At 41.7% G+C, this 27,604-nt stretch overlaps 1 protein-coding gene across 1 annotated transcript; it reads right to left on the bottom strand.

Annotated features, from left to right (window-relative positions):
* Positions 1–8,769: 8,769 nt before the first annotated feature.
* Positions 8,770–26,010, bottom strand: LOC310780628 (UBX domain-containing protein 11-like; the record flags this gene model as incomplete). Its single annotated transcript, XM_083641154.1, has 15 exons — positions 25,763–26,010; positions 24,936–25,043; positions 23,642–23,765; positions 21,663–21,912; positions 17,393–17,580; positions 12,876–12,976; positions 12,699–12,750; positions 12,181–12,257; positions 11,928–12,048; positions 10,717–10,934; positions 10,557–10,634; positions 10,072–10,285; positions 9,835–9,964; positions 9,040–9,189; positions 8,770–8,926 (listed from the first exon to the last, which is right to left on the bottom strand). The coding sequence occupies exons 1-15, from the start codon at positions 25,763–25,765 to the stop codon at positions 8,770–8,772; spliced, it is 1,971 nt and encodes a 656-aa protein (XP_083497280.1). The 5' UTR covers positions 25,766–26,010.
* Positions 26,011–27,604: the final 1,594 nt, after the last annotated feature.

Genomic DNA, 27,604 nt, shown 5'->3' with positions numbered 1-27,604 from the left:
AAGACACACATGATAGTCCACACAGGAGATAAACAGTTTAATTGCTCAGTCTGTGGTAAAGGTTTTTGTCAGGCAGGAAACTTGAAGAGACACATGATAGTCCACACAGGAGATAAACAATTTAATTGCTCAGTCTGTGGTAAAGGTTTTGGTTATAAAGGACACTTGAAAACACACATGATAGTCCACACAGGAGATAAACAATTTATTTGCTCAGTCTGTGGTAAAGGTTTTGGTCAGAAAGGAGACTTGAAGAAACACATGATAGTCCACACAGGTGAGAAACAATTTAATTGCTCAGTCTGTGGTAAAGGTTTTGGTCAGAAAGGAGACTTGAAGAAACACATGATAGTCCACACAGGAGATAAACAATTTATTTGCTCAGTCTGTGGTAAAGGTTTTGGTTATAAAGGACACTTGAAAACACACATGATAGTCCACACAGGAGATAAACAATTTATTTGCTCAGTCTGTGGTAAAGGTTTTGGTTATAAAGGACACTTGAAAACACACATGATAGTCCACACAGGAGATAAACAATTTATTTGCTCAGTCTGTGGTAAAGGTTTTGGTCAGAAAGGAGACTTGAAGAAACACATGATAGTCCACACAGGAGATAAACAATTTAATTGCTCAGTCTGTGGTAAAGGTTTTGGTCATAAAGGAACCTTGAAGTTACACATGATAGGCCACACAGGAGATAAACAATTTATTTGCTCAGTCTGTGGTAAAGGTTTTGGTCAGAAAGGAGACATGAAGAAACACATGATAGTCCACACAGGAGATAAACAATTTATTTGCTCAGTCTGTGGTAAAGGTTTTGGTCATAAATCAAACTTGAAGAGACATATGGAAATCCACACAGGCGAGTAAACATTTAATTCAGGGTTCCCACGACCATGGAAAACCTGGAAAACTCATGGAATGAGTAAAATCCATGAAGGTTTAGGAAAAGTCATGACATTTTGTTGTGTGTAATGCAATTGTTAGAGTAATCTTCCATATAATGTAACAACAGCAAATGTATTCTCTGTAGCTGTTGACATAAGGTAACTCTAATATGTGTCAACTGTAGTGCTTATTGTATTTTTTATGATTTTGTATATGATTTTCCTGTTTTAGTTCAATAGCATTAGCTTATATGATGCAGTGACACTAAAACACTAAAACCCCATAGCAGCTGTGTCCTAATTGTCCTAGGTAATAAGTTGTGGTATTGATTCAGAGGCACCGCCTCACATTACATGGAAATTCTATTATCGATTCCTGAAAGTCATGGAAAAGTTTTGAAATTGTATCCATGAAAATGTGTGGGAAGTCTGTTAATAGGGCTGGGGCACGTGACGTAACCGTGGGTGAGCTGTGCTTGCCAGTGCAATGCATTGTGGTCCAGTATTGACATGACGGCTAGGCTAGTAGTTTTGTAAATCAATGCATAATATTAGCTTGCTTCATATTGCTTCTTCCCCCTCCCCCGACAGTCAAATGCATGCTACTATATATACTACTGGTTCGCTCTGCTGCTGTACTACCGCCCTCCACTGTGTGTTTTGCAGGTAGAGCACTGTGGGAATCACCGGCAAAACATTTTAATATATTTGGAATGTGTGCTTCTTATTGGCATATGATTGTGTATGCCAAATTAGAGACATGCTTCCAAATATTCATAAAATGTTCATCTTTCCATAAACAGTCTCAACTTGTATGTTTAAACAGTAAGCCGCCAACTTCGAAAGCCTCGACGCGAGACTGGTTCATTCTTCATTCTGAGTCTGGAAGGAGCCCCCCTTTACGGAGTTGCAGGCTCCGCTAAACGTACGCTAAGTTTACACGTTAGCAATCCCAATAAAACAGCACAATGTTCTCTGATGTTTCACATAATCAGTATAACCTAATATTGCGTAGTTTCCAATTCCAAGCCCTTATTCCAAATGCCAGGCGGACAGCAGTCAGGCTCTAACTAGGTCACAGAAGGCACGAGTGACATTACTGAAAATGGATCAAATTACTATTTTCCATGTATTTGCAGTAGCAGTCTATGGCCGGGAAAGTTGTCATTGGCTATATCGTCATGTCATGGTGTATTTGGGGAATTTATCAATGAAAAAATATATATATATCAATTTATTTTTTGTACCACTATTTGACATTGAAGTTAATGGCGAGTGGAACAGAGTGTACAGAAGCGGATCGTATTTACCCACAATGCCTTGCGTTGCTCGCCCAGACGTGACTTAGTTGCCCCAGCTCTACTGCCATCTGTTGGAGGGGGGATTTGAGTGTTATGTATCTATGTGGATGTTTTTGTGCTTTGTTGTGCTCTTGTGTTTATGTACAGGGTTTGTACAAAGTCTTGGAAGTTTGGAAAATGCTTGATTTTAACCGAATATGCTTGAATTTGAATATTCTCCTTGAAAAGTGTTTGATTTTCATCATAATCTGGTGTTCCATCTACACCAGTGCTGACCAATTTGGGGCCCGCGGGCCAAACTTGCCCCCCCCCCCCCATCCAGAATGCAACTCGGGCAAGTTATCAGATATCTGCACTGATTGCAAAGGGTGGACGAGCTTTTTCATGTGGTGACTTTGTGAAACAGTGTCTGAATGTGGCTGCGGATATATACTGTGTTCACTCCTGAGATTGCATCCCTGCAAATTGTCATGGCAAATTGTTTACAAAAGATGGACAATAAAGCTGATTTTCAAAGTACCTTGAGGATTTTTCAAGTTGTGAATTAAGTCAAATTTCTCTCTTGATTACAAAGGTGGAAAATACAACTGTTTTTAACTGGGTGTTTACTGATTAAATGTTTAAGCTCCCCACAAATGCAGATGTTTTTTTTTTATATATATATAACCAATTGCAAATTATTACAATTACCAAACAGATAAAAAGTAGATTATTATATTGAAATGTTATTTTAGATTTAGAATGTTAATTTTCTATAAAACACAATACATTTTAATGTAATTCCACAATGTTTATTTTTGGCCCTCGGCCCTCCACCCAGATTGAGTTTTGGCCCTTCATGGGAAAGAATTTGGGCACCCCTGCTTTAGAGTCTAAAGTGACAGTCTAAAGTTTAGACTGTCACAGTCACATGACGCCTTCATGGTCCCTTGATAAAGTCTGCAGATGCATGTTACCTCGCCTCTAAAAAAAAACAGCACATCCCTAGATACCGTTTATTATATCGCAATCGCAAATCGCAATATTGTCCACCATAATCAAAAATCGCACCTTTCCCCCAAATCGTGCAGCACTACTGTAAACATTTTGAATGTAGCTGTTTATATACCGTAACACAAATAAAACTATTTTTGACTGAGAAGCATGCCAGTTTACTCTCTTTTTGACTGAGAAATGTGCCAATTTAGTAGACAATTAGGTATAGTATATCTATCTAGTATAGTATAGTATGGTATGTATAGTATCATAGACATATAATATTAACAGTCAGTAGTCCATACACACCCCAGGGAGAGGATATAATGAAAGAAAGACGATTCCAGGGAAGGCACTTTTCCGGTTTTGAATGACAGCAGCCCATAATTTAAGAGGGGATAACCACTAATAAGCTACCAGTCATCATGGTCTATCATATAAAAACATAATCTAGGGATGTATATGAATTTAAAAAATCAAATCACAGATAGAATTTGCCCACCTGGCTGGTACCGATATGTACAATTTTGAACTGTGTCCCATTCCCTCGAGAAGTCATTCTTCTACCTTAAGGGCCAAATTCACTCCTCACGATGGGATAGTATGGGTACATTATACCTTTTCTGAATCCTTATAGTCCTGTGAGTATTCCAGTGTTTGTTGTTTGTATCTCTGATGTTCCTAGATGCCACAGTGCTGAAATAACTATAGTTTAGACGAAAATGGTGGAAAAACGAATGTCACTGACAGTTTGAGGAGCTCCTGTGACCTCTGTATTTGTCAGACAGACACACAACTGAGCTTAAATGAACGCTAGGAAGCTACCCTTTAAAATTCTATCAAAGATGTTCTCATAAAACATGAGTAAAGGTCCTCAAAACGAGCCTAGAATAGGATATGCATCAGCACCTAGAATCCAATTTATTGTAGGGGCTGGCTAACTTCATGAGCTGATAACTGTGACAAAGCTACCATTCTGCAAAGGCTATCATACTCAAATATCATCTATGGATATATACATGTTCAAAAATCATGATTAGAATTTGCCCACTTGAGTGGTACCGATATGTGAAATTTTGGGGTTTGGCCCATGGACTATCAAGTATTTGCACTCAAATCCCAAGTGAAGACAGACAAGTCCTGAGAAGTCCCAGGTCCTAAACTTTGAGTTCCAAGTCCTAAACAAGTCATAAGGCGCATAACGCTGACATTGCATTTTCATATAATCCATCATGTACACTTGTCTTGAGCAATGCATTGTATGCACACAGCACACCTCAGTAAAAGAGGAAACATCAAAATAGCCTAGGCCAGAGGTTTTCAAAGTGGGATGCGGGCGGGGGCTCCAAACAGTTTCAAGGGAGCTATAGGCTCATTGAATTAAAGTGAAAAATATGACATTAGATTAGTTATTATTACATTAGTTATCAAAAGGAGATCAGATCACTATATATTTGGCAAGCTGCCACTTTGTACAGTGTCCAATTTGTAAAACTATGCACTCCAGTCAACAGCATATTCCATTTGATACTGAAAAGAATGTCCTCAATGTTATTATAACAGTTATACAGAAACATAATTAGTAATGCATAGCTTCGTTTAAATGCTTGATTTATACTTTTAATGTGCAAATTAATAATTTTCAATGGCTTGTGTGTTCTTTTATTTTGAAAAACCCCGACCGGAAGTGTGTGAATTTGCTAATTCCATAGTGTGTGTGTGATTAACAAGCTGCCACTTCCAGTGAACAGCATTTATCCGTTAATATACTGAGAATAACGTTAATAAAACAGTTATTGTTATACATAAACATAATGTGTATTGTATATCTTCTTAAATGCTTAATTTATTGTTTAAATGTGTAAAATTAATCATTTTATTGGCTTTTGTGTTATTTTATTTTGAAAAACTATACAGGAAGTTCTTATATTTGCCTTTCTGGATTTCCGACTTTTTTGGAACGTTACATCGACAACTCGGGTGTGACGTCACTCAACCGTGAAATCCTTCGCTCCCAGTTTTAGGAGACTTGCTGCTACCATTTGTTAGAATTGGGGGACGCTGCGGTGACCCATCTATAGTATATATTTGTCTAGTTAGCTAGCATACAGCTCGGGTCTGACTCTTTCAGGCTTCCGGTAGCTATTCCGGAAGCGTGCTGACGTAGGGCGTCGGTGAGCTGGGACGTGTGTTGGTTGAAACACCGTTCGTTAGCAGTAGCATATTATTTTCCGGTTATACACTTTCATAAGTTTCATTTACAAACAGAAGACTCCTATGTGCGAGTGATATTATCACGAATATAAAGTGCAACCGGGGCTCCGTTAACTTAGAGGAAGAAGAAGCTCCTCGTGGACTCGGATGAATGGTTTAGCTGTGAAGCTAACGTTAGCTGTGGAGCTATTGGAGCTTTGAAGGGTAACGTTTGTCAGTATTAAGCCACTGTGTGAAAATGAAAATGTCTAAAGTCCAGATGCTGCGAGCGGTGGTGAAGCAGCGCCTAACTGCTGCTGTTGAAGAGGAAGTTACTCGTTCACAAGAGGAGATCGATCGACAACGAAAACTGCTGGACGCTGTGCAGTTACACGCAGAAGCCTTGCCTCCAGACCTCCAGCAGCTGTTGGTCATTGGGGAGGGGGTTCCTGCTGAGCGGCAGGAGTGGAGCCCCAGTCTGGACCAGGAGGAACCAGAGCCCCCACACATTAAAAAGGACCAGGACCTCAGGACACAGGAGGACCCAGAACCCACACACATTAAAGAGGAACACGAGGAGGAGCTCTGGATCAGTCAGGAGGGAGAGCAGCTTCAGGAGGACCCAGAGCCCCCACACATCAAAGAGGAGCAGGAGGACCCAGAGCCCCCACACATTAAAGAGGAACAGGAGGAACTCTGGATCAGGAGGGAGGGAGAGCAGCTTCAACGGCTGGAGGAGGCTGATATCACCATGTTCCCATTCTCTGTTGTCCCTGTGAAGAGTGAAGAGGAGGAAGAGCAGTGTCAGTCCTCACAGCTTCATCAAAGCCAAACTGAGGAGAGCAGAGAGGCAGAGCCTCTAGCCAGCAGCTCAACTGAACAGATGAAAATAGAAGCTGATGGAGAGGACTGTGGAGTATCAGAACCAGCCAGGAACTTTATATACTTACATCAAGCTAGTAATTCACAACCAACTAGTGATGACAAGACTTCCGGAGATAAACAATTTAATTGCTCAGTCTGTGGTAAAGGTTTTGGTCGTAAAGCAGACTTGAAGAGACACATGATAGTCCACACAGGAGATAAACAATTTAATTGCTCAGTCTGTGGTAAAGGTTTTGGTCAGAAAGGTGACTTGAAGACACACATGATAGTCCACACAGGAGATAAACAATTTAATTGTTCACTCTGTGGTAAAAGTTTTGGTCAGAAAGGAAACTTGAAGACACACATGATAATCCACACAGGAGATAAACAATTAAATTGCTCATTCTGTGGCAAAGGTTTTGGTCATAGAGGAGACTTGAAGAAACACATGATAATCCACACAGGAGATAAACAATTTAATTGCTCAGTCTGTGGTAAAGGTTTTGGTCGTAAAGGTTACTTGAAGACACACATGATAGTTCACACAGGAGATAAACAATTTAATTGCTCACTCTGTGGTAAAAGTTTTAGTCAGAAAGGAGACTTGAAGAGACACATGGTAGTCCACACAGGAGATAAACAATTAAATTGCTCATTCTGTGGTAAAGGTTTTGGTCATAAAGGAGACTTGAAGAAACACATGATAGTCCACACAGGAGATAAACAATTAAATTGCTCAGTCTGTGGTAAAGGTTTTGGTCGTAAAGGTCACTTGAAGACACACATGATAATCCACACAGGAGATAAACATTTTAATTGCTCACTCTGTGGTAAAAGTTTTAGTCAGAAAGGACACTTGAAGACACACATGATAGTCCACACAGGAGATAAACAATTTAATTGCTCAGTCTGTGGTAAAGGTTTTAGTCATAAAGGAAACTTGAAGAAACACATGGTAGTCCACACAGGAGATAACCAATTTAAATGCTCACTCTGTGGTAAAAGTTTTGGTCAGAAAGAACACTTGAAGAGACACATGATAGTCCACACAGGAGTAACGGCAAATGTATTCTCTGTAGCTATTGACGTAACGTAGCTCTATTCATATTTTTGTGGAAAATTCCTGTTTTAGTTCAATAGCCTCTATGATGCAGTAAACGCACTAAAAACCAATATAAGGAGAAGCTGTGTCTATTTGTCTATAATAATAATTTCTGGTATTTAAAAACAGTACAAAAGTGTAGGCTACTACTGTATTACTTACTCAATAAATATGGGGGGGGGAACAATGTTTATGTTGAAATAAAAAAAAGTTTATGTTCAAATAAATATACCAAGTAGTTATATAAGCTCTCTGGTTGTATTGATTTGCCACGCACACATTTTATTTTTATTTTAGTATTTTAATATATTCAAATGAATATGTTTTGTTTAGAGGGAATATTCGAATATGATTTTGGGGCTATTTTGACAGCCCTACATCCCACGCTCCAGAATCTCATCTAGCCTGATACAGGCTCTGCTGGGGAGTGCACTAATGCAGACAGGTGGAGCAGAGGAAAGGGGGGGAGGGGTTATCCTTTAGGTCCTAACTAAAGGATACTATCAACATGCCAAAAGTTAAGAGTTACTATTGTGTGTTGTACTTGCTTCATACAGCCTCTAGTCGGGTTCAGGAGCACTGAGGAGGCAGATTTTTTGACAAAATAAATTAAATTACTTTTTTCCCTACCACCTCCTCCTTTGTTACAGCAGTCTACCACAGTAACATAGCCTAACCAAAACCACCAAGAACACCCAACACCAAACCATTTCATTGTATTCATGCTTTATTGGCTCACATCTCTTGCAACCTTGATTCAACACATTAAAATGATAAAATAAGCTTTGATTCTCATACAGATAATAATTTAAATAAATACCATACCATAATTATCATCAACACATGTGATAACCAGTATCATTGAACAAAGGCCTACAGGCTTCTTGACTTTTTCTGGAGCATTTGACCCCCCCCCCCCCCCCCCCCCCCTATCCTTTTCAGGGGAGGCCATGTTTAAATATGCATCAATAAGTAAACAGTTAACAGCTGATTCTTTTCTTTTGGCATCATCACAGTCATTTGTGAAAACTCAATTTTTATTATACAATCATTTCTGCAAAGTGCTTTGTGACAATATGCCTCACAAATAGGTTGTAATGTATTTTTATAGTCTTTCTTCAATAAAAGAAAGAAAAACAACTTTTTCAGTTGGTCGCACAGCACATGATTTGGTCACTCTCTCACTCTCTCTCTCTCTCTCTCTCACACACACACACACACACACACACACACACACGCGCACACACACACACACACACACACAGACAAGGAGGCAAATTGTGACAAGACTGATCACTGATGTCAGAGGCCCTATGACATCACTGATAGGGACACACACACACACACACACACACTGATGATGTGATCAGTGATATCATCATTTATTGTGACTAGTAGCCCTAAGTGGGTGGAAGGGTTATTTTATTGAACTTTTATTGTGTTACTTGGATGAATGGGGCAGTGAATTGCTTTGCTTGGGCCGCAGCAGCAGAGTAGCGTTGGGTGTGAGTCCACATGACAGGAGGGTCTGGCAGCCATCACTGTAGCAGCACTGTGGGTACACACTGATGATGTCATATCCAGAGACACCCTCACCCCTGTAGAAAGACAGGAGACCATGGCACCAGTCTGTTAGAAGAAATGGATGATTGCTACTAAAGAGACTCGGGATGAAGAGGATGCCTTTGCAGGAGGCTGCATGCCGTCTCACCTGAGTTGGTCCAGATGCTGGCGGAGGTCACCTATTGTTTCAGAGAAGCGCATTTTCAGTATGTAACTGTGGCTCCCATCTTCAGACTTCACCCTCAGTGTGGTGACGTCACGGGCGGATGACGGCCCATCAGAGTGGCACATCTCCAGCCTGAGGGAGTGGAGGAGGCTGACATGGTCACATCTATGGATGTCTATGAGATTCCAGTGCCGGTAAAACGATCACTGTTTTTGTTAAGAAAAAGCTGAGGCAATAACCGATGAATAATGTAACAACTTGTCATAATGTAATAACTAAACAATGTAATACAATCTGATATTAACCAGCAATCATTGAATTACAACGATTTAAATTGCAAGTTCAATCTGAATGTTTCATTATCTGTTACGTTACATTAGACAATATTACATAGCAGACACTTTTGTCCAAAAGTGACTTGCAAAAAAGTCTTACCTTAACAGGGCGTATAACATGTTCAGCCCATTTAGAGAGAAATGTTTATGATGTCATCTTGACAAGTTATGACATTATTATCCAACATTCATCACATTATCCGTTGCTGCATGGTGGATTGTGAACGCTGCATAGTACATACCTCTCTTTCATCGCCTGCAGTGCTGGTGTTTCTACCAGTGTCACTGCATTGCTGTTCTGGGCACCAGATGAAGAACCCTGATGAAAGTATTTGGTTAGCTGATGATGAGCATACTAAAGTGTGAGTGTGTGTATGAACAAGTAGCACAGACAGGTGGAATAGGCCAAACAGCTAGAGCAGGGTAGATGTTCCCTGCTCACCTGCAGGGTAGATGTTCCCTGCTCACCTGCAGGGTAGCCCTCACCGAGTCCCTGATGTCAATCACTTGTCCCGCCTTCACTACCACCTTTGGCAACTTGTTGAGGAACTGCTCCATGCTCAACTTCTTGCCTGTGAACAATTAGAGAGAAGAAGCCTGACGATGAGTTCCTTTTAGAGCTTCTACCACATGGTCCATTCTGGGAACTTCTGAACAGAGTGGTGTTTGCAGAACAGACCAGGTGTTTGAGAGGATCTAGCATTTGACGATGTCCCCTTTTCTGTCGGCCCGGCAACCACCTGTCCTTTGCCAGGGAACTCCACCCACGGTCCAGCAACCACCTGTCCTTTGCCAGGGAACTCCACCCACGGTCCAGCAACCACCTGTCCTTTGCCAGGGAACTCCACCCACGGTTGGCGGACAATAAACTCCTCCTCTCGCCTGTCCTGAACCTGCACAACGATGACATTTCAATTTGGTTCCATTGCTTAAAACGATTCTAAACAAAAATCTTTGCAAAATCCCATGTTAGTCAAAGTCATACACTTATGACTTATGCATTCACACACACACACACACACACACACACACACACACACACACGCATCACACACACCACACACCACACACCACACACACACACACACACACACACACACACACCACACACACACACCACACACACACACACACACACACACACAGAGGGAGAGAGATACACACCTCGAAAGGCACACCACCTGGAAATCTTCCCTGAAGCTCTGAAGGAAAATACCCGTCAGTCAGATCTTGAACGCACTGCTGAAAAGACCAAGACAAACAACTCAACTACAGATCTCAAACAGCTCCGTTTCATTTCTCTGTCCGGCTTCCAGCAGCGAACCTGAGTGCTGCTCTCCTGATAGGAGCGGAAGGGCCCTTCAAACATGACGATGCCGTTCCTGTAGAGCCTCAGTGGGACGAGCTCCTGTCTGGCTAACTGTGCTCCTGTGGCCGTGGCCTGCACAACGGACTCTCCCTCTCCTGCTAGGATGTTCAGCACTCTGATGTTCTGCAGCACCAGGTCAAAGTTCACGTGGAGGTTCCTGTCCACAGATGAGCCTGACAAAAAGAAAATACTCAGTTCTCCTATACAAACATCTTTGGAACAGACTGGATGACAGGATCAAACAAAGTGCTAATATCTCCATTTTCAAATCAAATTAAAAAAAATATGTAATCAAGAAATACATTGAGTAGCTCAGATTTTTGTTGTTTTTTGGCAATGTCCTTTTTTCTTCCTGGCAGAGTATTACTGTGTTAGTGGTGGGTGTGTGCCTGGTCTGATGTGTATTCTGTACATTAATACACATATATGTATAAAAGTTATTGTATGTGTAATGAATTATAGTGTTGTATATGGTGTATGTTGTAATATACATTATGTATATAATGTATAATATATGGTGTGCATGATGTATATTGTAATATACATTATGTACAGAATTGTTGTGTACATTGTATATATTCTTATATGCATTGGTACAACACAAGTTAATATCAAAGCATTGGGTTATTGGGGTAATATTGGAATGTATTATTAGGAATAAGTATTGATAGGGATATGTGGGTTGATTTATGATATTGTGTGTGTATGGGTAAGTTTGTATACGTATGTGTATATATACATATATACCGGTATGTATGTATGTATGTATGTATGTGTATACATGAGTGTGTGTGGAGGAGCGTGGGAGTTGGTATATGCATATATATGGATGTATAAATTTGTTTATGAATGATTTGGGGGCAGGACTCGATAAGCCTAGGGTTCTTCCGGCCCCTTTTCAAACAGTTCGCCTTTTCTTTATGTTGGAGTTTATGTATTTTCCTTTTGCTGAAGTCTATTGGACTGTTATGTTTACTGGTTTTTTCATTTTATGTATTGTTTTAACAAACAATTGTTTGAAATACATCATTTCAATCAACATACAGAAGAATCCATCCTAGCATTGCTTGGCGCAGCTATGGCTCTCGTCTAGTTGAATGTTTTGAGGAATACGTACAGCTTATGAAGAAGACCATTGGATGGAAATGACTTGTTCCTCTACCTACCTGGCTGCCACATGCCTCTCTCTGAACTCTGGGTCTGCAGGTGCTCAACGTCCTCTCCTTCCGGTCGGCACCTTGTCTCTCCATCTCCCACCCAGATCATGCCATAGTCAGCCAGAAAGCGCTTTCAGGGAGATCAGCACAACTTAAGAAAACTGGTGAATATAATATATAATAATAATATAGTATAGTCTAATGAGGTGTGATCAAGTCAACTTTGCTCTAGTAGTACCAAGTCACTATATTAATAACTTACCTCCATTTCATGCACTTGGGTCTGCAGCTGGTGGCACGTGCCAACAAGATCAGCTCCGTCGCTCAGACCTGCACTCTCTAAACTCACACATGGGGAGGGTTCAGCCAAAAGTAGGGATGTCACAATATATCGTCCCACAATATATCGCGATATCAAAACGTGACAATATGTATCGTTGAGATGAAATCTCATATCGCGAGAAAAAGAAGCTGAACATGGTGGCACTGATCTGCATCTGATTGCATGCTCGCTCTCCTTTTCATTGCTTGGGATGAAAATGGTGAAATTACTCAAATTAGCGTGGAGGATGCCCCCTCAATTTACAAATCGATCGCAAAAAAATATTGTTAAAATATCGTATCGTATCGTTATCGTGAACCCAATATCCTGTATCGTATCGTGAACTGAGTGTATCGTGACACCCCTAGCCAAAAGCAAATCATTTTATCAAGCACTTCTGAGATCAGACATACCTGTTTGAAGTGTAGTTCAGCTGTGAGCATGATGTAAGAAATTACCTGCATTTTGACCAAGCTTCAGTCTCTGCTCCAAGACAGAAATCTTTTCATCCTTCAATTGGAGAAAATTAACTTGAGAGTTGGACATACTGTATGTTTCGAGAAGGTGCATACTGTAGCCGACCTCTGTAGTGTTTGGGCCATTTTGTTTTGGAGAGCAGGAAGGGATTTGCTCACCTTGCGTTCAATCTCCTGTGCTTGACTCTTCACTGTTGTCTCCAGCTGGATCAGGCTCTGCATCATGGAAGACATGAGCTCAAAGTCGCTTGGTGGAGCACCTTAAGAATCACACGCACACACACACACACACGCACTCACGCACACGCGCACACACACACACACACGCGTGTAGTTTCTATAGTAGCGTAAAGAAAAGGGAAAATAAAACAATTTTTCTGATATAAACAAACTGTTTCAGACCTACAGGTCTGAAACAGGTAAAATTTCCCCTCCAGGCCTATTTAAGAATATGAACTGAACTTTCAAATAGCTGTGTAATAAGTAGACCTATACCTTTCTTTAGTGGGGCTGTTGACTTTGGAGTGGAGACAGTATCAGCATGAGACACCGTGGGATGATTTATATCAGCGGGCTCACCCTCTAGCTGTGTGGCCTCATAGTCTGAAAATACCACACATAATATGAAAATAGCCTACTGTAGCAGTCACAAAGACACTGGCAGGTTTTGCTGCTGGTCAAGAGTAGGCTATGGCTGCTACATGTTAACTGCAGTGTTGGCAAGTTACTTTCAAAATGTAATATACTACATATTACTAGTTACTTTCATTTGAAAGTAATAAGTTACTTTACAATATTACTATCTGTGTTGAGTAACTCATTACTTATTACACTACTTTTGCATTACTTTCACCAAAATAACTGCAGTAGCAGAATAACATCTGCTGCCCCGGAACCATGCCGAAAAATAATTTAAACTGTCTTGAAGTCAGTGTAAAGTTTACCATCCAAAATTCTAGATGTTATACTTTTCCTTTGTTATTGTCATTGGTTATTTGCATAAAAGCAGACAGTTAAATTAGTAAATTATTGTATCTTTATTTAAATATGTGCTGTGATTAAAAACTAAAATTAACTAAATGTGTAACTTGAGTTACTTGACAAAGTAACTGGTATAATATTACTGAAATCCTATTGGTAATAAGTTATATTACTGAGTTACTGCTAAAAGTAATATATTACATGTAATATGTTACTTTTGTAATGAGTTACCCCCAACACTGGTTACCTGTGAAGAGATTTCCTCTGTATGGCACTCTTCCTCTGTCCCTGTGGGTCAAAGACATGTTGCTGTTACCCAACCCCTTTGCACATTGCAGTTGTCATTTCGCATTGTGTCATTAAACTCTCAGTGAATATCTACCCTTGCTGATCTGGGAATGGAGCGCGTCGAGTTTTTCTCAGCATCGACAAAGGCGAGCTCATTTCACCACGAGAGAGCCGCCTTACCAAAGAAATATACACCAAAAAGACCAAACTCAAAACTGCAAATTAAGATTCAGTTACAGGTCTGTCTAAAATCGTGATTCTTGTCCTCTCTGTTTTTCCATGCCTAGTGTTTGTTTGGAGTCTGCTGCCATTGGAAACGAGAGTGTGCGACACTTGAGACGATGCCAAGGAAGTTCTTCTATCCTCCACAGGGGGTCGCTGTTTCTCTCTTTTATAGAGTTTTGTTTGCACTCTTTTTTCAGGAAGAAGTGACTGCCTACTTCCTGCTTCAGCACTGTACCAGGGATTTTCATCCGCCATTTATTTTCCCGTAGACATTTCGTAAAATACTTATACGAGGGATCAGCCGAGCAGCATTTTGGTAAACAAACCACGCCACTGGGTGGCAACGGCAATGGAACCCTATCCGGCGCTGTGAACGGCGGAACGAAAGGCGTACAACAATTACCCACCAACTGTTATGGGGTTAAACCCCCCTCTAGTCATGTTGTAATGGTACGTCCCAGCAGCAACCAGGAAGTGTGTGTATGTTATGTCCAACTAAGAGTAACGTTAGCACTAGCAGTAGCATACTAGCCTATTTCCCGTTTATAACACTTTAAGAAGTTTAATTTACAAACAGAAGACTCGTATGTGCGGACGATATTATCACGAATATATGAAGTGGAACCAGGGCTCCGTTGATCAGAGGAAGAAGACTCACTGGACTCAGATGAATGGTTTAGCTGTGAAGCTAACGTTAGCTGTGAAGCTATTGGAGCTTTGAAGGAAGTTTGTCAGTAAAGTTCAGGAGGAAAAGTTCCTGTCACTGTGTGAAAATTAAAATGTCTAAAGTCCAGAAGCTGAGAGCTGTGGTGAAGCAGCACCTAACTGCGGCTGATGAAGATAAACTGCTGGACACTGTGCGGTTACACAGAGAAGCCTTGCCTCCAGACCTCCAGCAGCTATTAGTTCCCGCTGAGCAGCAGGAGTGGAGCCCCAGTCTCGACCAGGAGGACCCAGAGCCCCCACACATTAAAGAGGAACCCCGGACCAGTCAGGAGGGAGAGCAGCTTCAGGAGGACCCAGAGCCCCCAGACATTAAAGAGGAACAGGAGGAACTCTGGATCAGGAGGGAGGGAGAGCAGCTTCAGGAGGGACCAGAGCCCCCAGACATTAAAGAGGAACAGGAGGAACTCTGGATCAGGAGGGAGGGAGAGCAGCTTCAGGAGGACCCAGAGCCCCCAGACATTAACCCTCGCATGGTCTTCGGGTCAATCTGACCCGTTTTAGAATTTCAACATCAAGGAAAAGTATGTTAAAATATTTTTTTCTCTATGAAACTTCTTCTGCTTGGCTCATTTACTGTACTAAACATGTGATATGAAAATGATACATTTCATGCATTTGCTACCCCCCCCTGCATCAACATATAACACCCATGGTCTTCGGGTCAATTTGACCCGGCCATTGAAAGTGGGGGCTAAAAGGGGTCAGAAGTGAAATTTAGACAATTTCTTTCTTTGAAAATGTTAGACATATTGGTATTTTCTAGTAAACATTGCATTCTGACACACACACACACACACACACACACACACACTAGGGATGTCAACGGTTAACCGTTAATCGATTAACCGTCGCTAACGTCGTTGTTCGGTTATTGCTGTCGGTCTATCAGTTAATATTAAAAAAAAAAAAAATTTTTTTTTTTTTTTTTTTTTTGTCTATTTACTCAATGAGCTCATGCCCAAACAAGGCGTGTCTATTTAGATGCTGAAATGTTAATGCTTTTTGTGTTAGAAATTCTAACACAAAAAGAATTTGTGTTGAAATGTTGATGCTTTTTGTTAATGCTTGTTAATGCTTTTTGTGTTAGAAATTCTAACACAAAAAGCATTAACATTTCAGCATCTAAATAGACACGCCTTGTTTGGGCATGAGTTCATTGAGTAAATAGACAAAAAAAAAAAAAAAAAAAAAAAAAAAAAAAAAAAAAAAAAATTAATATTAAAAAATTATGAATTAACCGATAGGTTAATCGATTATTAGCGTCGGTTAATCGAAAGTGAAATTAACCGAAAATTGACATCCCTAACACACACACACACACACACACACACACAATGAAAGTTCACTCAGAGTTGACAGTATGTTTTGATACTTTTTTGCTATTTTTAGCTACAGGTCACCTCTCTTGCACCTGTGTGGGGTGTCCACCCGCTATGCCGACCACCCGCAATGCTGACCTTAGGTTTAGGCGTGGGGGGTGGGAGAGGTTAGGTTTTGGGTTAGGGTCTGGGGGAGGTTAGGTTTAGGCGTGGGGGGTGGGAGAGGTTAGGTTTTGGGTTAGGGTCTGGAGGAGGTTAGGTTTAGGCATGGGGGGAGGTTAGGTTTGGCGTGGGGGCTGGGAGAGGTTAGCTCCAGCCGGTCCACCGACACGCTGCACGCCGCCTCGCTCATGAGCTGGTTCTGCTTGTGGGCTATCGGCATTGCGGCCTGTCGGCACTGCGGCCTGTCGGCACATAGACCCTGTGTGGGTGGAAACCCCGGGAAAGAGTTGTTGAGATAAGCATTTTTTGTTGCAAGTAGGTGGTGCTAAGGCGAATTGCAAGAAGTTTTATTTGTTGCCAGTAGGTGGCGCTATGCCGAATTGCCTGGAATTCAGCTCCGTGCACTCCGTTGGGTCCCCCTAAGCGCACTCCCCGAGTTTGAAGTTGATCGGACGAGGGGTTCTCAAGATAAACCACTTGTTGTGTTGCCAGTAGGTGGCGCTATGCCGAATTGCACGAAAACAGGTCACTGTTCTCCGTCACGTACTCCTTAGTACACTCCTAAAGTTTGAAGTAGATCCGACCAATGGTTCTGGAGATCTGGGAGGAACACACGCACTGTGTTGCCAGTAGGTGGCGCTATACCGAATTGCACGAAAACAGGTCACTGTACTCCATCACGTACTCCTTAGTACACTCCCAAAGTTTGAAGTAGATCCGACCAACTGTTCTCGAGATCCGGGAGGAACACACAAGGAACACACGCACGCACAGGAACACACGCACGCACAGACAGACAGACGCACTGACAGCGACAATCTCATAATCTCCTCGCGGAGATAATAAATAAACTTGAGTAGCTCTTTATTAAAATGAAGAACAAACTATGATTAGTAGGATTTTTGGGGTTTATAACGACTTTAGAATGGTTGAACATGAGCCGGGTCAAATTGACCCGAAGGCCCTCGGTGTGACCAAAAGACGAAGACCATCTGAGGAACAGGAGGAACTCTGGATCAGGAGGGAGGGAGAGCAGCTTCAGGAGGGCCCAGAGCCCCCAGACATTAAAGAGGAACAGGAGGAACTCTGGATCAGGAGGGAGGGAGAGCAGCTTCAACGGCTGGAGGAGGCTGATATCACCATGTTCCCATTCTCTGTTGTCCCTGTGAAGAGTGAAGAGCAGGAAGAGAAACCTCAGTCCTCACAGCTTCATCAAAGCCAAACTGAAGAGAACAGAGAGGCAGAGCCTGTAGCCACCTGCTCAACTGAACAGATGAAAACAGAAGCTGATGAAGAGGACTGTGGAGTATCAGAAGCAGCCAGGAACTTTATATACTTACATCTAGCTAGTAATTCACAACCAACTAGTGATGACAAGACTTCAGACTCTTCTGAGACTGAAGACAATGATGATGAATGGGTGGAAACTAGTGAACTTCAGTCAGGTTTAGGCTCACAGAAAAACAGTGAAGTTCCAAGGAAGAAACACTTCAGCTGCTCAGTTTGTGGTAAAAGATTTGCTAATGAAGCACACTTGAAGAGACACATGGTAATCCACACAGGAGATAAACAATTTAATTGCTCAGTCTGTGGTGAAGGTTTTAGTCATAAAGGAACCTTGAAGACACACATGGTAGTCCACACAGGAGATAAACAATTTAATTGCTCACTCTGTGGTAAAGGTTTTGGTCAGAAAGGAGACTTGAAGAGACACATGATAGTCCACACAGGAGATAAACAATTTAATTGCTCAGTCTGTGGTAAAGGTTTTGGTCGTAAAGGAAACTTGAAGACACACATGGTAGTCCACACAGGAGATAAACAATTTAATTGCTCAGTCTGTGGTAAAGGTTTTGGTCGTAAAGGAGACTTGAAGACACACATGGTGGTCCACACAGGAGATAAACAATGTATTTGCTCAATCTGTGGTAAAGGTTTTGGTCATAAAATAGACTTGAAGACACACATGATAGTCCACACAGGAGATAAACAATTTAATTGCTCACTCTGTGGTAAAGGTTTTGGTCAGACAGGTCACTTGAAGACACACATGCTAGTCCACACGGGAGATAAACAATTTAATTGCTCAGTCTGTGGTAAAGGTTTTGGTCATAAAGGAGCCTTGAAGAGACACATGATAGTCCACACGGGAGATAAACAATTTAATTGCTCAGTCTGTGGTAAAGGTTTTGGTCATAAAGGAGCCTTGAAGAGACACATGATAGTCCACACAAGAGAGTAAACAATTTAATTGCTCAGAATGTGGTAAAGGTTTTAGTCATAAAGGATACTTGAAGACACACATGGTAGTCCACACAGGAGATGTGAGTGTATGTATGTTTTTTCTTTATTTCTTTTCTCTTCCTGTATCTGAGTTTGTTTGTTTTTCTGTGTTCTAAAAATTTTAAATTGAGGGGTAAAAGCAAAAAAAAAAGCTTTCCACTGACAAACTAGTGAAAAGCATTTTATTGTGAAGAAATGAAAGGAAATGCAATGTTTATCCAGCTGCCAGGACTTTTGACCATTAGTGACTCGTCAGTCACACAGCCATATCCATGTTGCTGCTGCTTTCAACTCAAGACAAGCGCCTCATCTGATAAGACACCTTCACCTTGGATGATGTTTAGACTGTATGCTGTATAAATACACAGTCCTTTGGTGTGTCCTATTGTTAGGCCGGTGCTTGCACTGGCCTATAGGAGCATGTCTGTCCCAATCGCTGCAGTCACCATTTCTGGCACCCTTTCATCAAGATGGGCTTTTACTTTTAAATTTGTTTTATTTGACGAATGTCCTGTTTCGGACTTCCTGTCCGTCACGTGTGGCTAATTTTAGCGGCTAACTGTTACTTTTCGTTACTTTACATGGCAGTAAAATGCCACTGGATGACCAAATTGATTTAACTTTTAACCATTTCGATTTCCACTTTCAATACGGACCCCCAGCATTGGTTAGTTGTTAACGTCGTGACTATATTTATAACGTTAATAACGTACTCCGGTTTGCGGGCTGAATCTGTGTGTTGCGCAATAGCTACAAGTCGCACTCTGGCTGTAGACCCGAGTTATAAACTGGAAACCGGAGTAGCCTACGTTATAAACGTTATAAATATAGTCACGTTATAAACAACTAACCAATACTGGGGTCCATATGGAAAGTGGAAATCGAAATGGTTAAAAGTTAAATCAATTTGGTCATTCAGTGGCGTAACAGTAGCCGCTAACATAGCGCTTACCCATCAGCGCAGCGTCATTTGACGTCAGCACACTCTTCTAACAGCCTTGTGTCTGGATGATGTGTGACCATCTTACATGGAGCATTTGTCTTTCTCCTAAATTAAGAGCACTGTTACTGAAAATTGCACACCATTGTACTGTAAGATGATGATTTTATGTTGGACTGCTGCTAAACTCAGTTGACATTGCACAAGGTTTTTGGTATTCCTCCTGAAAGTGACTTGAATTTAATTTATTCTATTTTATTTTGAATTGCACTATATTCATTTTATTTGAGGACAAGCTCTTGCTTTAATTTTATTTGAGAGATTTTATGTTGGACTGTTAAAGAGAATGAGATGGTTAAATAAAATACAGAAATTGAGAAGTTTTTGGTTATTTATTTGTTTTGGGTAAATTTATTGTTATATAATAAAAAATAAATAATAATAATAATCGTTAGATTAATCGACTAATCGAAAAAATAATCCTTAGTCGAATCGATAAGAAAATAATCGTTTGGGACAGCCCTATAGCCGTGTCCCATAATGATTCCATTACAAATATTGCATTGCACACGTGACATGTTATTTTACTAAAAATAATACATTTTACCATCATTTCAAGTAGAATGCTACCACCCAAGCAAGAATATTTCAAGTGTTTCAAGTGCTTTACTGAAATATTTGGACCATATAATGATAATACAATTATCTCAACCTTAAAAGGTTACATATAGGTGCCAAAAAGCCATAAATTCACATCAAAGAACAAATAAAAACAACAATTATAATTAAAGTTTAAACAGTAAGTGTGCAGCTGCAGCATTTATTAAAAAAAAAAAAAAATCTTTATCCTGCATCCCTAAACACAAACAGGGAAAAAAGGTGGAAAATCAGATGACGGCTTATATGTGTTATGTTGATTGTTAAAATGTGTATGGGTATACATGGGTGACGATCTGCACCGGCCGTATGCCAGGTTTCGACCTGGCCTTGTTTTTATGTGTGTGTGTATGCAAATTCTCCACTGTTTTTGTCATATTTATATAACACTGCTTACTGTCTGTTCTAAAATACCAATAAACAGATGTTTAAAACAATAATGTCCTCTAAAATAGGTTAGTGCAGACGAAAAAGAAAGTGTCGCTCATGGTGTTGCATTTATACTTCAGAAGACGTTCGCCAATCAAATCTTCATTTCAGGATAATTTTCTCTTCCGAATGAAGTAGAAAATGGCACCTAGTGCCTGTCATCTGGCAGAATTCCTATCCCATAAACTAACTACTAACTTGGCCAATTGTTAGAAACATGAACAAAAAACTAAAACTAAAATCTATAAGAATGCAAAGAAATGTAACTGGCTCGTTAAAACGCGCATTCCAGGGATATCGTATTTACAGCAGCGATAATGGCGCGCGCATCCGAGAGCTTGGTTGTCAGGGGTCGCACTTTGGAGATTCCAGGCTGACGTGCTGCACTCTCCGCTCGGCAACACGAAGGCAGCTGGCTGCCTGCGGCTCGCTGAGCTCCACTCAGCCACTAACTTCACGTCACCAGGCTCTTCCCGAGGGGAGCGCCACAACACACTGAATCCCACTCGATTTGGAGGCGGAACACGCCAGGATTGGCCAAAGCCCAATCCAGTCCCCAGAATTGTCAAATAAAATCATCGACATGATACTATGACCCGCCTCTCAACCTGTCATCTTAGACAAACTATGTTTTCAGTCTGAAATGGACTCATATGCACGTGACGAACGGGTTCAGTTTGACTTTAATACTGTTTTTTCTATGCCCCAATCTATATATGACCAGGGGTGGGGAGGGAATGGGGTTAAGGGGAAAAAAAGAAAAATCCTTGTAAATGTACTTTAATGAACTCATTGAATGAATAAATACATATTGCAAAAAAAAAAGAAAAAAGACAGAATAATCTATTATAGTAAACAAACAACAGTGACATGAAAATACATGTAGATCAAGAAGGAGGATTTTAAAGAATCCTTAAAACTCTAAAGAGTACTGACCGATCCAGCGTCTTGTCCACGCGGCTCTGTGAGCTGCCGGCGGCTACGCTCTTTAGCTTCTCCCGCTGCTCCTTCTGTCTGTTCTGCACGGTGATGAGCGCTGAGATGAAGCTGTTCCTCACCTCCTTCTCAAACTCCAGCTCGTCCCTGAGAGCCAGCTGCTGGACCAGCTCCTCCGAGAACCTCAGGATCGCCGTCTCCGTCTCCTCCAGCCGCTCATTCAGCTCTGCCACAGTCATGGTCCTCACCCCTGGCACACGCATATTTAATACAATCTCTTTTATTGTATGTATGTATATATATATATACATACAGTATATACACAGTATATTATGCTACATTTGTTTTCATCTCAAAGGCAGGAATGTTTTGTGTCTTCCCTAAAGACAATACTCAATTTCCCTCTTAAAGCCCACACACACTGTATTTGACTCATTCAAACCAGCATGTATGTGCAACTGTTTGTGCCACTTAGGAGAAAATTAGCCTACTACAGTTGGCAATTTTTTTTTTTTTTTTTTTACTTTTTTGTTGTTGCTCTATATATATATATATATATATATATATATATCTCCTCCATCTCCTCTGCCGATCTGGGGAGAGTTGTAGACTAGCACGTGCTTCCTCCGATACATGTGCAGTCGCCAGCCGCTTCTTTTCACCTGACAGCGACGAGGTTCCCCCGGCAGGACACAGCGTGTGGGAGGATCACGCTATTCCCCCCAGTTCCCCGGCGACCAGGCACCCCGACCGACCAGAAGAGGCACTAGTGCAAGATCTAGGACACGTAAGGGTTAATGCACGACGAGGTGTCCATTATCAGAAATGATTGGACGACGTGGAGGCGTGAACCGTCCGAGGCGAAGCCGAGGTCCAATCGCGAGGTCCAATAATTTCTGATAATGGACACCTCGAAGTACATTAACCCGCTTATACCATGGTCACTTGCCAAAGAAACAAAACAAGATATCAAAATCTAGTTTTCATAACCTTGAATATGAGTTGAGAACCGGCGAGACAAAATAGTCCCCTCGATTGCTCAAGATTATCATTGGAGAAAATGGCCGATTAATGCCTGCACCTGGCAGAATTTCTAGACCATAAACTAACTAATAATTTTGCCAATGTCTAAGAATGCAAAGCCATGTAACTGGCTGGTTAAACTCACATTCCAGGGAATTACGTTAACGTCTGCGGGTCTTATAAGACGTAAGTGGCGCGTGCCGCGCTCGGAGTAGAAAACCATCTGAAGCTTTCTATGTTGGAGTCCAGGTATGTTTTGTACAAGGACGTCTCTCAGTGTGTTGCTGTTAACTGCCCATTTCGTTGTTTTCTTTTTGTTGATCTCGTCTTTTTCCTCTTTGACTTGATTTGTATCAGTGATAGAGGCAGCGCGCGCTCTCGCAAAGTGCCTGGCTGGCTTTCTGCAAAGTTATAAACAGAGCTGGTTTGACAGTTGACAGCTGAGAGCCGGCTTCTGTCAGCTGACATTACAACATCTCCGAAAATGACAGATTTCTAAATAGCCGTTATTTTAATAAACTGAGCACACAATCTAATCTAAATAGTTACTTTGACCGACTACATTTTTTTCTAAACTTATAAAAGTGCCATAACGGTGGTATAGAGCTCAAATGGCTCTGTCGAGACCATGGCGCATTGATATGAATGGTGAACAGACCATTTGCCTGGAACTACTTAGCTAGGTGTACATTATCACAAATTAATGGACACCCTGCAGCCAATCAGAATCGAGTATTCACCCAGACCATGGTATAAATACCTTTAATCCGGCTTCCCACCAACAGACAAGGCCAATTGTGACTGTATGGATGCCCGACCAAGCCGGAGGTAACGCGGGGGCTCGAACCCACGACCCTCGTGTTGGTAGGCAGGGAATGTACCGCTGCATTACCCAGACACCCAAACATTCTAATTGCTTACACACAGACCATCGGCCCTGTTCATTGGACACTCACTGTCCTCGTAGCAGTTGCTGGTGCTGGAGTGCCGGATGTCCAGTGAGAGCATGGACAGGTCCGACCGAGACGGGTTCTGCTGCGCCTCCATGTCAGGAGAGTCCTGCATCATCTCCTCGATAACCTGCAGCAACACACAGTATAACATTGAGGGTCAATTCATGAATTAACTCAGCAATTCCAATTTAACTGAGGAACTGGAATTGGAAGAAAATTACAGGAAACAGAATTGGAAAGTAATTGGAATTTCAGTTTTTTTTCTCCATTCTGAGATTACAAATAGTGTTATACTATATATTCTCAATAGTGAATATCATAAAATGTTAAAGGTTCCTCTACTGGAGCCCACTACTTGATGCATGACACGTAACCGTAATACAGAAATTATGATTGAATGCATTTATTTTGTTTAACCGTCTTTAATTTGAGTCATGATGTTGGATTTATAATGTTTAGCACAGTGGTTCTCAAACTTTTTCATGTCAACGACCCTTAAACGGACACAAATTAGACCACAGACCCCCATTTGATCATAATTGTCCCAGGGTCCCCCATTTTTGCTTTGAGATGTTTACTACTGAAAGTGTACCAGCCGCTCCCTACACGCGCACAACGCACTGAGCGTAGGGCACCAAGTGTCGCCCTAGGGCCTACGTAGCCTACGTAAATACAGTGTTGTGTAGTGGAAGCCATCATCTTGCTCTATAATGACCATAACGGGTGTTGTTCAAACTGAACATTTATTTCTTCAACATGCTGCAGCAAAAAGGGAGATAAACAGCGGACTTTTCAGTCCATCTTGCAACACATTATTTTTGTAGTTAAGCTACTTCTCTGCATAGGGCGGATACAAAATAATTCAGGCATCTCGAGTAAAATATAACAAAATTACTATTGGTCTCACTCTGTCCATCTGTTTTTACAGTCTGACACACACGCACGCACGGACGCACTCACGCGCACACACACACACACACACGCACACACACACATATATACATATACATATATACTGTATATACATACATATATATATATATATATAATTTGTGAGTTTTTCTTGGGAGGGGTGGGGGCACAATGAAAACACTTATGCTTAGGGCACCCAAGTGGCCAGCAGCGACGCTGCACATGACTAAAATAGTCATACATTGGGTTACTTATGGATGGAATTATAGTGAAAATAAATGATTCTCCTTTTTGTTGGGGAGCCCATGGAACCCGGAACCCGGAGCCCACTTTGAGAACCACTGGTAGCGAGTCGAGACAAACTCTCTCGAAGCGGAACACTTACCTGCTCTGCTGTGAAGAGCGGCTCCTCGCTGAGGATGATGGAGTGCATGTCCAGCTGTTCCCTCAGCCCCTCCTCGTCCGACAGCTCCGTGGCTCCATCACTTGCTCTCTGCCAAAGAGGATGGGGGGGATTTAATCAAAACCCTGAAGCTAGCACAATGAACATTTGAGATTTGTGGGATGAACTGAAAGGGCAGGAGAGGAGGGGTTGGATAGGAGGGGTAAATTAAAACATATATATGAGGTAGTCATATATATATATATATATATATATATATATATATATATATATATATATATATATATATATATATATATATATATACACACACACAGATAGATATAAAGCCCACTGATTAATTGCAGGATAGCGCCTCCTGTGGAGACACTGCCACACAATTCATGGCTTTGTTTACATGGGGATTTACGGTTACCCCATAGTTATAAGCTGTTGATGAAATGCTGTTAATGCCTCTTGAAACTGTAACAACTTTGTCATGACAAGAGAAGAGATGGCTCAATCATACCCTGTGTGTGTGTGTGTGTGTGTGTGTGTGTGTGTGTGTGTGTGTGTGTGTGTGTGTGTGTGTGTGTGTGTGTGTGTGTGTGTGTGTGTGTGTGTGTGTGTGTGTGTGTGTGTGTGTGTGTGGGGCAGTTACATCTTGTAATTGAGCAGTCAGGCTCTTTGGTGCTGATGATAGTTAGGGAGCCTCATCTTAAATAATCATCCAGCAGCAGCCTGCTGCCCTGAACCTTTATAGCCACAAAGCCTCTTCCTGGGAGAGTGAGACAGAAACACTGGCTACAAAATACTGCGCGTATTCTTACCATAATCTCCACCTCCGCTGTTATCCAGGAATATCAAGTCCCTAGCGTTGTCGTCAGCCAGGAATTCCACTTATCTGAATCCGAGGGCGAGTTAACTAACCTACTTTATAGCGCCACGGCATTGTTTGCAAATTGCGTGCGTCTTGTCAAGTTTTCCATCTTTCTTGTAAACCCCAAAGTATCGCCAAACGTTTGATTTATGAGTCTTTCTCGGTGCGTTGAATATCTCCTCTCCGTCATCTACGTTTGCGTCGACCTCCATGTTTGCTGGACTGCTGCTTCTGGACGCCTCCCGGCTTCCGTCCGTTCCCAAAACAAAACAACATCATCAATGGTGTTGCATTCAGGGCGCCTCAGAAACAGGACAGGAGGAAATAATACATCAAAGAAATCGATCTAACCATGGATTTTACCGATGCAAACACGCAAGGAAAGATGCATCGCGAGTTCTGCGTCAATTGAATCAACCGATGCAGTCGCATCGCGCACGCAACGTTTGCATGGAAAAAGCACTACCAGTAGCACTAGTGTGAGGAGAGGGATCATAACGTCACCTAATGATTAGGTGACGTTAGCTGCAGCTTGGATGGCATTGGCTAGTGCTTCGTTCGAGTGTAACGGAGTTAAAAATGCACTTTATTATTTATTATTTCTAATTTATGTATGTCTCTTTTATTTATCATTTAATGGTCCTGTCAAGTGTTGTGTGAATTTTATCTTTAGGAGTTATTTTTGTCTACTGAATCTGTAGTGTTTGCTGTGGAAATTGCCTTTTGCACATCGCGTTCTGTACATCCTGAGTTTCCGTAGCCCCGCCCCTTCCCCCTCACAGTGCCGTCTGCATTTTTGAGGGTAAGTTTGATGTGAAAATGCTGCCGTGATATATTACTATTTTCGGTTGAAAATGAGCCATTTACTTCGTAGTCTTTGGTGCATATTGTTAACTGATAGTATTTTTATGTTACCCAACTGTTTTTGTACCGCTTTGACCATTAATTTAAGTTGTTTTAGACGTTTTCAATGCACTTTCTAATCGCCATTTTGCCATCACCGAAGGCTGGCTTTTGTCATGTGACCAACGAAGTAGATATTTTACGAGTGTAATCTCTGTTAATTATCTTGAATGTTCAGGAAGCTGATGTGCAGAATGAGAGGCCAGAAGACAACTTAAAGAGCATGGGGTAGGTTAGAGACCCCAATCAGTCAATGTGTAGGTGAATTATGGAGGAACTCGATTTTCACATTAAGACACTTACATATACACTACAGTGACTTCTGGGGTCGTTTTACTTTTTTAACTTTTATTTTGACATCTTGGATCCCAAAACTCCGACGTCACAGTGGGGAGTCGCCAGGCATGACCGTCTGTCCCTCTGTCTGTCCCTCTGTCTGTCCCTCTGTCTGTCGTCACTTAGGTCAGGGCTGTCAGTCACACACTATGGATGCTAACGCCGGTTTTCAGGAGGAAGAGGAGGTAGCAAATGTTTATGTACATGAATACGATGGCCTCAGCCTAATTTTGACAGTGAAAGAGAGCAGGAACAGCCCAGCTACGAAACAACGGACCGCGGAGAGAGTTGAGAAAGCAAGCGAGGCGAGCGGAGGCGGGCCGAGGTGCGGACTGTAATTCGATACACACACACGCACGCACGCACACACACACACACACACACACACAGTCACACACACACACACACGCGCGCGCAAAAGTGACGTATGTGTCCAGCCATCTGGCCGAGTTAGAGCCGAAGTCCCGAACACAGTGAGAAAACCTCCCGAAGCTGCTGCTGCAGCGGGGTGCATATTGTCCGGCCAGCCGACCGAGAGGCATGCGAGCCGGGC

Source organism: Poromitra crassiceps (assembly GCF_964638095.1).
Source record: "Poromitra crassiceps genome assembly, chromosome: 8".
Taxonomy (NCBI): Eukaryota; Metazoa; Chordata; class Actinopteri; order Beryciformes; family Melamphaidae; genus Poromitra; species Poromitra crassiceps.
The sequence above is the reverse complement of the archived record's forward strand: the minus strand, read 5'-3'. Positions and strand labels throughout refer to the sequence as shown.